The following is an 11,453-nucleotide window of genomic DNA, read 5'->3' as shown; positions in this document are numbered from 1 at the left end:
TATGACTGAAATCCACAAACACATATACCCCAACTCCAAGGTACGGTAGATGCATGTGGAGATATAGCAGTTGATGCTTTTCATGGCCGGATTCACAATACTAGGCAATATTTCTCCTGCTGCTTGGCCAGGGGAAAAAAGTTTCATTTTGGAACATGTTGTGACACTGTGTTGTCATTTTATTGTATATGGATGAGAAAAGACCATGTCAGTGGCAAGCTTTGGTTTTCTGCAGAAAGATCAATGATCAACTTTCATTTTCATCTTTATTGACAAATACTCTGTTTTTTCAGCTGGTAAGTTTGCTTGTGTCAGAACTGTCTCACTCCCATGTGATGCATAAGATTAAGAAACATCTGCATCATGAGCTAGATGAGGCATTCAGGAAAAAAGGGGTGGATCATAAGTCTGATCAGCTGTATAAAATCAGCTTGAGTCAAACTTTCTTTCACTTTCTCAGAGACCACTTCTAAGCTGCAGGCCTTCCTCTCACTAATACTGAGTTACTGTTGTCTCCATGGCCACCATGAAGTTTTACGGAGCTCTGATCCTGTTCTTGACTGTGTCCACAGGTAAGAGGAGCTCAATTGATTTATCCGGTCTGAACATTGTATCCTGAATAAATGACTAGATGATTTTCACATTCTCTTACTAAACAGCAGACCTTGAAGGCTGAGACAGGAGTGATCAGGTCACTGTAGATGATGATATTTAGGTTTCATTTGCAAGTCTATGGGGGAAATAAAACTTCCTAGAGTAGAAAACACAACTTCTGAATTCCCAGAACATAAAAAAAATGTGAAAATAATGTTATTTTTATCTTCTGTATAAATTGATGTGTTTATTTACATTCTATATTATGAATCAATCCTGACAGCATGGGGATTAAGATGCTACACTTGTGCAGGAACCAGCTCTTCATCCTGCACCGATGTCCTAACTTGTCCTGACGGATTCGACAAGTGTGTGTCTGTTGAAACGCGCGGTAAGTTGTTCCTCCACACCACAACATCAGAACTGTTGCTCATATATATTTTGAGTGGATATGTTGCTGGACTTGTTGCTTGTTGACCGTCACTGTTGTTGAAACTGAGATTTTTTCTTATGGTCTCATAGGTGTTTTCACTAAGAGCTGTGGAAGAACTACAGATTGTACCGGCCCCGCAAAATGCTGTGACACATATCTGTGTAACAGCGCAATACCAACTGGTCCCAGTGTCATTATGCTGCTGGTGTCCTCGGCCATCATCACAATCTTTCTCTGAGACTCTGGAACAATCTCATCTGGAAAAGATTTTACTTAAATCAGTATATTTGGTCAACCCAGAATGATGACATATTGTTAAACATGTAACATCTGTCAAAGACAATATAATAATGTCTCTTCAATAAAAGCTCAATCATTTACTAAGCTTTTAATTGTCTCATTAAATTGATATTTTTACAGCAAAAAAAAAATCTTAAATTAATATTTGATCTTGTATAATCTGTCTCTGAGGCTCTGGAACAATCTGCTCTGAAGACTTTCGAACATTTAATGAGCATATGTCTAAACAACGTATTGACAGAATTTTATAGAGCTGTGATCCTGTTACTGTATCTGCAAGTAAGAGGAGGAGATCAATTGATTTACCTGGTCTGATCATTGTTTGACAAATACATTAATCTCCTGACATTAGGTGAATTCAAAACTTAAGGAAATGTGTGTGAGTGTAAGGCATGGCGGTGAGTTTAACCCTCTGAATCCCAAGCAGTTTCTGGACGTTTATTATGTGGGGATAATGAACCTGAATATTATAAATATTGTCCATTTTAAGTGTTTCCGGGCTTTGGTCACGCACATAAAATTGAGACCAGGTGCATATAAGGCAAACATGTGCGTCATGATGAGCTTCTGCAACCACCTCTTGCCATCAGGGAATTTCAGTGGAAAGTAACAGTGTTATGGTGAGAACCGAAAGCAACTGTGAAGATGTATTCTGTATTCTCACAGCGGAGAGATGAGATGAATTAGGAAATTAAGGGAGTTGTGGGAATTTGACTATGTTTTTGTGTGTGTGTTTGTTTGTTTGTTTGTTTGTTTGCAGTGGGAAGAACTTTGAGGAACCTGAGGAAAACACTCTAAATGGTCAAATCATTATCCTGCATTACTTTATGAACGAAGGACTTCTGGAACAAATTCTTTGTTTAAAACTTGCAGATGCTGGTTTTGCACTTTGCAGTTTAATATTACATCTCATCCGTTTTTGGAGAAAGGAGGAACCCATCTAGTTGTTTCACGATTGCAATAGATGTTGCTGGAGTGGTGAACGGGATGTGCGACAACTACTTTTCCTTTCGGTCTGATACCAAGTAATACCAAGGCTAATATAGCGATACCGATACCATGCAGAGTTACCACTTAGAGTGAAATGTGTAACTGATCTCAGTCTTGTATATTCCTGTTGCCTATAGGCTGAATTTGTTACTTACCCGACATCATTCGTTGTAGATCAGGGATTCATCCAGTTCCCCTCAATACAGTTTAAGTACTGCACTTAAATAATGAACTCGAGGCATTAGACGTCATCCTTCTGCTGCTCTGCACCTCAACTCAAAACTATTTCTATTCAATGTCCGTGAAGGTTCTTAGTCAATCAAGTCATGGTGTATCTGATATATCATCGTAAGGCAACTGGATTTGTAGAGTAAACGTTTTGCTACTACTCAGATGACTACTCAGTCTTCAAAGCTGTGACAAAGTGGGCCTATAGATGGCATTTGTCACCTGAGCAGAGGTGGAAAGTAACAAATTTCATTTCCTCGCGTTACTGTAATCAAGTAGTTTTTTGTGCACTTCTACACTGTAAGAAAAGATACACCATATCTATTGGATACCAATGAGGCAACAGATTACAAGCAATATTATTAATTATATTTCACAATGTTGGATATTGTGTAAATATTAATTAAATGAGACCCTTAATAGTTATAGAATTAATTAACGCCTAAACAAAAATATCGAGTTGATTTGAAAAAGATAATCTTCCTAATGTGTGAATAGTACTAATAAACAATTTAATTTGATGATGTATAATTGAGTAATATTAATTTACATTAATCTGTGCATTGATCTGAATTTAATCAATGCAATGAATTAAATTTAATTATTCTGCATGTAAATGACAGTAAATTGTTGTGGGTTGCCATCTCAGTCTTTCTGTGCTCTGTCTGTCGATCTGCCCATTCTCTTCACTGAAGTGCTTATTTAAATGTCCGCGAATGACTGCCATCTGGTGGCCAGTCTCTTTTGTGGAAGGAGCAGGCTATAAAAGGGAGGAGACTGTGCCTCCATGTAAACTCCACATGTGTCTCTGTGTGTCATCCCTTATCTTTTGTTCTCTGGGCTGGTGTAGCATTTGTGCTGCTGACCTTTTCTTTCGAGTTTTGATGTATTGGCTTTGGTGCATTGTGATTATGTGTCGTTTTGCGTTGATACTGTCTCCGTATAGTCTGATGTCGTTGCTGTTACTCGGAGGCAGAATCAGAGACGGCACCTTCAAAATCAAGTATTAACTCCCTTGGTACTACTCTACTCTTGGTAGAGTGGAACGAGGTATGTGGACTTATTTTTGAAGTTTTGATTTATTCTCATCTCTGGTGATGCCACCCACGTCATTTTAATGTTTTGTTCGAGTTTAGCAACGTTGTTTAATCGCCTGATAAAATGTATTTTTATTTGTTTGTTCTTTTGAATGGTGATAAGTTTGATCCTTTTTGACTATATATGGTTGAATAACGAGAAAATGTTTAATGTGTATAACTGTTTCTTCTTTTTCTTTTGTATTCTTTCTGCATAGTTTTCACGGTGCTGTAGACACGGCACACAAGATAACAAACCAAGGCACCCGTATGAAACTCTCCGCCTCATTCTGTGAGCCAAAGGTCCGCTACCTCCATTCTTGAGGAACAACTAGTCCTGGCCCAGAGAGTGCGGACCAGTAGAGTAGAGCACCCGCCCCATGTGTTGAGACTTGCTGCAGGTGCAGGCGGCCCTGGTTCAAATCCCACACTGGGTGCCCTTTCCTGCATGTCACATTTTCTGTCCATCTCTATGCACTTTCAAATAAAGGCTAAAATGCCGAAAAATATATACTTAAAAAGACTTTTATTAACATTTTTTGTGCTTTCAACAAACATAAATTAAACATAGACATTCTATTTCAATTTATACAAAAAACAGGACAGTAAAAACATTTGCGCATTGAACCAATGACAATTGAAATGCCACTGACATGTGGGGCAGAGTCAAAATCAGTGCCAACTTACAAATATTGCACTTTCAAATGTGCAATTCTCAAGCTTTGTAGAAGCCAAACATAGCATAGCACAAAAGGCTGCACTGCAACTACAGTCTCATTTCAAGTCAGACGTTCGCTCTTGAGGGACTGGACTTTGTTGAACAGCTTTGAATCATCCAGTTCCAAGAAAAGTTTTTGGAATATCTCAAAGGCGTACTTCAGCTGTCTGGGATAATCGAGATTCAGCACGTAGGTCAAGCCAAGGAGGACAGAGCAAACCCTTGCAATATCTCTAAGTCCTGTGATGCACTAAAAAAAGTGTAACATGCATTTGTTCATCCAAACTAATAATTGACATTTAAAACAGGATAGCTAGCTTGTGATTAATTAATTATGCTAGTGCTCCGTTTGCTTCCCTCACGTGACCAGAAACAACCGATAATTGGCTCGATGGCAGGTCGATAATTAGTCTATGGTAGTATGATGAAAAAATGTTTGCCCCATTAATGTTACCATGTGTTTGAATGTAAATAGGAATACAACTTAATACACAGTAGAATAATCATTTAATACATTTGAAGTTGATATGACATGTTTTGTCAGTCAAAGGTTTCCCATTAAATAAAACCAGTTACTTTAATATTCGTATCCTGTTGTTCTTTTCAGACTTCAGAAGACCCTGTTCAAAAAGTAACTTTTACTCTGAGTACATTTTAAAAAAGCTACTTTTTACTTAAATTTTCACCCAAGTAGTGGTATTTTTCCTTGAGTAGAATATTTCAATACTCTTTCCACCTATGCGTTTTACTTGTTACATTGGCGCCATCTTGTGGTAGTGAAACGCTAACGAGGCCAAGGAGCAGAGTGATGTTCAAGAACAGCAGTTTAAGACACATGACATTTAAAGGATCTGATCATTTTCTTGAATTGTTTTCCTGAATTCTTTTAAATTTATGAAGAATCAAGAATCAGATCTAGTGTGATGAGGAGTATTGGTGAAAATGTGAGACTGTGTGGTTAGACATAAAGCTGTCTGAAGTGCACTACGACATGCATGACCTGCTTTGTGGTTACACAGAAAAGATGTGATGAGTGTGTAGAGGTGGCCTCAGTGTCATTCATGATCTTTAAATTCATTTACAAAGCTGTGGATGAATCAGACAATTTTTAAGATTTCTTATCCTGTTAAGAAGTTCAAAAAGCCGAACTCCTATCACAGTGTTACATGTAAAGGCCCAGACCCCATCATTTGCTGTGAGGATGATCTGGGTAACAGTGCAATACCAACAGCTCCCAGTGTCTTTCTGCTGCCGGTATCTTCAGTCATCATCACAGTCTTTCTCTGAGTGACTGGATGAACCACATTCATAAAACTCTGTTACTGGAGAAATATTTCATTCCCAAATCCACTACTCCAGGTCAACATCTTGTGCTGTTTTTCATGTTTTGTCAGGCTACATCCTGCTGTGAATGGCTGCTATGGAATCGGGGTATCTGGTCTGGTCTAGGTTGCAACCAGGTGGTCATAATGTTATGGCTGATCCCAGGAGTGAGTTACACATGCATTTCATGTCACTATTTTATACAGCAAATATATTTTAGAAAGATGATGAGATGATTTACATGAGATATAAAACAGGGTGTGAACATTGACAGCAAAGTTAGTTGTGGTCAGGTTTTTTACCACTGATTGTGTTTTGACACCTGGGCTCAGCAAACAGAAGCGACAACACCACCACTAAACATCAGTCAGTTAGCATACAGACTAACATACAGTCACATTGAAAGTGCCCATTAGCCAGATAGCAGCAGTATGTTTAACACAGGCTTAGCTCCAAGTAACTACCATGTTAGCAACGCGTCTCATTTTATTCTGGCATCAAGTGTCAATAAGAGCAAATTCATACAACACACAGATAATATGAGGAAATCATACTGTGGACTGTTAATATCACAATGTCTTATTAAAAATAGCACAGCATTACAAGCCATACGCCCGACCAAATGTAGAAAAAGCTAAAAAAGTGAGATTCTCATCTCTTTTATCCACCTTTATGCTCCATTTAAATCTGTTGAATTTGTGAGGAAAAACAAAAACATTTTAATTTGTAATAAGTCAGTGGAAATCTCCCAATAGAGAGTAACACTAGAGAGTAAAAAAAAAGGTCACAGATGTCACCTTTATTTTGAATTTGTTTTGATCTCACGTCACTTTCATATACCACAAAAATATCGTAGCTGCAACAGTAGATTAAGATGACGGACAGGTTGGATCGTGAAGTGACCACATATTAAACTCACCACACCAGACACAAATTAAATTCAGAAAAGATTTGCTCTGTATCTGAGAAATGGATTAAAAGAGTAAATTAGTTCAAGTTTGTCACCACGACAAGAACAGTTGCAGGAAACGATGCCTTGTGGTTTAGGTGCATCATCTGAACGAGTGAGGGGTTATTCATGTGCGATAAAAGATGACTTGCTCTTCACAGTTTTTTTTTTTCACAACCAGCATGACATTTTACAGAGATCTGGTCTTGTTACTGTCAGGATCCACAGATAAGAGGAGCTTAATTTGTTTCCCTTGTCTGATCATTGTTTGAAAAATAAATGAATGCCTTGACATTAGGTGAATTCAGAACTTAAGGAAACCGTGTGTGAGTGGGAGGCACAGGGGTGAGTTTAACCCTTTGAATCCCAAGTTATTTCTTCCTATTTCTTGTAAGTGTTTCCGTGTTTTGTCACGACAAGATGCAACATAAAATTGAGAACAGGTGCATTTAAGGCAAACATGGAAATCATGATGAGCTTCTGCAACCATCTCTTGTCATCAGGGTATTTCAAAAGTTAAGATGTATTCTATATTCTCACAGTCTAGAGATACAGAAGAAGAAGTTGTGGGAATTTGTAATATTTTTTTTCATATTTTTGCAAGGGGAAAAACATTGAGGAAACTTGAGGAAAACCAAAAACTGTCAAAACTCATAAACCTGCATTGCTTTATGAACGACTGACTTCTAGAACAAAATTATGGTTTAAAACTTCCAGACGCTGGTTTTCCACTCTGCAGTTTAATATTTCACCTCATCTACTTTTGGAGAAAGGAGGAACTCAATTAGCTGTTTCACAATTGCAAAATTGCAAAATTGCAAAAAATTCCTGCAGTGGTGAGAGGGATGTGCAATAACTACTTTTCCTTTCGATCTGATACCACGTAATACAAAGGCTAATACAGCGATACTGATATCCATACTTTTGGATGTCTACTTGAGTTTATGAAAATGAACATTTGTGAATGTAATTATGAAAAAACAAACCAGCTGCCAAATATCAGACTTCTCTTCAATCGGAGCAGTTAAAAATCTGTGGAAACCAACAAGTCAACTGTTGTAACTTAAAAGCTTAAAGCCAAACGAGTAACCTCCCAATCTAGAAAATAGTTTCCTGTTGGACTGTAGTCCTTTTCTAGTTGCTGTAGGTTCAGGTAATATCTGCCTCACTTCAAACTATGGAAGAGCTGTATCCTGTAGGGCAGCTCCCTGTGGTTTCTCTTTTTAGTGGAACATGTTGTGACACATGTAGTGTCATTTAGCTTTGGTTTTCTGCAGAAAGATCAATAATAATAATAATAAATGATAATAATGCATTGGTTTTATATAGCGCCTTATCATAGACACTCAAAGTGGTTCACAATTGAATGCATTATTCACTGGTCACACAGTCACACCCTGGTGGTGGTTGTAAAGTTCGTCAGTAGTCACAGTTGCCCTGGGGCAGACACAGAAACGTTGCTGCCAATCCACGTCTACAGCCTCTCCGACCACCACCAAACATCACTCACTTGCAACATACACCAGTGGAGTTCACACTGGGAACAAGGTGGTTTAAGTGTCTTGTCCAATGACATTGGACGTCCACTCTACCTCCTGAGCTAAAAACTCAGATTGACTGATGCTGTGTTTTACAGTGAAAACAGCTGGTAAGTTTGCTTGTGTCAGAACTGTTGTCACTCGCATGTGATGCATAAGATTAAGACACATCTACATCATGACTTAGAAAACACGTGTGCAGGGATTCAAGAAAAAAGGGGCGGATCATCAGTCTGAGTACCAGTATAAAATCAGCTTGAGTCAAACTTTCTTTCACTTTCTCAGAGACTACTTCTAAGCTGCAGGCCTTCCTCTCACTAATACTGAGTTACTGTTGTCTCCATGGCCACCATGAAGTTTTACGGAGCTCTGATCCTGTTCTTGACTGTGTCCACAGGTAAGAGGAGCTTAATTAATTCATCCAGTCTGAACATTGTATCCTGAATAAATGACTAGATGATTTTCACATTGTTTTACTAAACAGCAGACCTTGAAGGCTGAGACAGGAGTGATCAGGTCACTGTAGATGATGATATTTAGGTTTCATTTGCAAGTCTATGGGGGAAATTTAACTTCCTAGAGTAGAAAACACAACTTCTGAATTCCCAGAACATTAAAAAAATGTTAACGTTAAAATAACGTTATTTTGTATCTTCTGTATAAATTGATGTTTTATTTACATTCTACATATAAATCAATCCTGACAGCATGGGGATTAAGATGCTACGACTGTAAAGGAACCAGGCCTTCATCCTGCACTGATATCATGACTTGTCCTGATGGATCTGACAAGTGTGTGTCTTTTGAAGCGCTCGGCAAGTTGTTCCTCCACACCACAACATCAGAACTGTTGCTCATATATATTTTGAGTGGATATGTTGCTGGACTTGTTGCTTGTTGTTTGTCACTGTTGTTGAAACTGAGATTTTTTCTTATGGTTTCATAGGTCTTGTCACTAAGAGCTGTGGAAGAAGTGAAATGTGTATCGGCCCCATAAAATGCTATGACACTGATCTGTGTGACAGCGCAATACCAACTGGTCCCAGTGTCATTATGCTGCTGGTGTCCTCGGCCATCATCACAATCTTTCTCTGAGAGTCTGGAACAATCTCATCTGAAGAAGATTTTACTTAAATTAGTATATTTGGTCAACCCAGAATGATGGCATATTGTTAAACATGTAACGTCTGTCAAAGACAATATAATGATGTCTCTTCAATAAAAAAAATCCTTTACTAAGCTTTTAACTGTCTCATTTGTTTGGTCCATGCATTTCACGTTGATATTTTTACAGCAAAGAAATAAATATTTGATCTTGTAGAAGATTTTTGAACATTTAATGAACATTTGTCAAAGACAACATATTAACGTCCATTCATCATTTTTCCCATGCAACCTTTTCAGAGTATTCACAGAAGATCATTTAATCAAAACCATAATGAATGAAAAACTATATATTAAGAAAGGAGTTGTGCCATATTTTGTTGCTTATTGCGAGGATCAGAGGAGTCTTGTAGTTAAGGTGTGTGAGGGAAGAAAGTTCTTCAACAACACTGAAAAGCTTCCAGACCAGTTTTCATGGCCACCACAAAATTTTATAGAGCTCTGATCCTGTTACTGTATCTGCAAGTAAGATGAGGAGCCTAATTCATTTATCAGCTCTGATCATTGTTTGAAGAATAAATTAATGCCTTGAAATGTGAATTCAAAACTTAAGGAAACGTGTGTGTGAGTGGGAGGCACAGGGGAGAGTTTAACCCTTTGAATCCCAAGTTATTTCTTGCGTTTTTTCATGATAACATATACAACCTGACCTGTGTCACAGGAGAAATTAAAAAAAAAAAATTAAAAAAATGCTGTGTGGAGATAATGAACCTGAATATTATGACCACTGAATGTTGTCCATTTTAATTGTTTCCATGTTTTGTCACAGGGTGCAACATAAAATTGACACCAGGTGCAGACAAGGCAAACATGCGAGCTTCTGCAAATGTCTCTTTAATCAGGAACTGTTACTTTCAGTGGAAAGTAACAGTGTTATTGTGAGAATCTAAAGCAGATGGGATGGTTAACCTATATTCTCACGGTTGAGAGATGTAGCTGTAGAAGACGAAGTTGTGGGAATTTGAGTAATACAGTTTTTTTTCGCAACAGGAAGAAATTTGAGGAACTTGAAGAAAATAATCTAAATCAAAACTGTCAAAAATCATGAACCTGCATTACTTTATGAATGACTGACTTCTAGAACAAAATTGTTTAAAAATTGTAGTTGCTAACTACCAGACACTTCATTTCATGCCCCAGTACATCGCAATCATGCATTCTCTCCATCCCTCTCAGACGGGTCCTTTAACAGTTGGAGGCTAAAGGATTTGGTCACTCTGAAGGATCTGTATATTAATAAGCAGTTTGCTACATTTGCTCAGTTACAAAACAAGTTTTCTCTTCCCACAACACATTTTTTCCAATATTAGCAGATTAGGAATTATGTACGTCAATGTGTGCCTAACTTTGAGTCTCTTCCGGATGATAAAATGATTTATAAGCTTTTGTTGGGTCCAACTGAATCTAGAAAATTAGTCTCTGGCTTTGTAAATATATTCTTTGAACAGACGTCTTGTGCTTCACACTCTTTGAAGAACTCCTGGGAGGAGGAGTTAGGAATGCAGATTGGAGATGATATTGGGAAGGAGGGCCTTGGCAGGACCAAATCCTGCTCTATTAGCACCAGGCACCAGTTGATCCAATTTAAGGTGACGCACAGGCTTCATTACTCAAAAACCAAACTGCACAGAATCTTTCCCACCATTTCATCGTTATGTGACCGATGTAAATGTGCAGAGGGCTCTCTGACTCACCTCTTTTGGACATGTCCGAAGCTATATAATTTTTGGTGTAACATATTTAAGTGGTTTTCTGTACAGCTTGCATTATTTGGGGTTTCTCCTTCTCTACTTAAACATAGAGTCTCGGTGCAAAGCACAATTATGTATGGAATAGTAATTGCAAAGAAAATGATTTTAAAACTCTGGAAGTCAGATACTGTGCCTCAGTTTAAGATCTGGTTAGGTGAGCTCATTGGTATATTTCATATGGAGAGGGTTCGATATAGCATGATGGACAATCTTAATACATTTTCGGATATATGGCAGCCATTTCTGGCTCATCTTGATAAATATAACACTGATCTTGACCAGAAAGGGACCTCATAGAGTGCCATCCACCTTTACCATCTCTGTTTAGTATTTTTGTTAAGATTCTAATGTCAGTGATGCAGCAGTGTACTTAATTATTGTTTTGGAAT

General features: G+C 37.9%; 1 protein-coding gene across 1 annotated transcript; it reads left to right on the top strand.

Annotated features, from left to right (window-relative positions):
- The first annotated feature begins 456 nt into the window (after positions 1-456).
- On the top strand, positions 457-1,412 carry LOC125012539 (lymphocyte antigen 6G-like). Its single transcript, XM_047592528.1, has 3 exons — positions 457-572; positions 878-985; positions 1,117-1,412. The coding sequence occupies exons 1-3, from the start codon at positions 518-520 to the stop codon at positions 1,263-1,265; spliced, it is 312 nt and encodes a 103-aa protein (XP_047448484.1). The 5' UTR covers positions 457-517; the 3' UTR covers positions 1,266-1,412.
- The last annotated feature ends 10,041 nt before the right edge of the window (positions 1,413-11,453 follow it).

The sequence above is a fragment of the Mugil cephalus genome, chromosome 8 (assembly GCF_022458985.1).
Source record: "Mugil cephalus isolate CIBA_MC_2020 chromosome 8, CIBA_Mcephalus_1.1, whole genome shotgun sequence".
Taxonomy (NCBI): domain Eukaryota; kingdom Metazoa; phylum Chordata; class Actinopteri; order Mugiliformes; family Mugilidae; genus Mugil; species Mugil cephalus.
This window is presented reverse-complemented; position numbering and strand designations above follow the sequence as displayed.

Coding starts and splice junctions, on each gene's coding strand:
- LOC125012539 (XM_047592528.1), top strand. CDS start 518: ATGGCCACCATGAAGTTTTACGGAGCTCTGATCCTGTTCTTGACTGTG. Junction 573..877: donor GTTCTTGACTGTGTCCACAG/GTAAGAGGAGCT, acceptor CAATCCTGACAG/CATGGGGATTAAGATGCTAC. Junction 986..1,116: donor TGTGTCTGTTGAAACGCGCG/GTAAGTTGTTCC, acceptor ATGGTCTCATAG/GTGTTTTCACTAAGAGCTGT.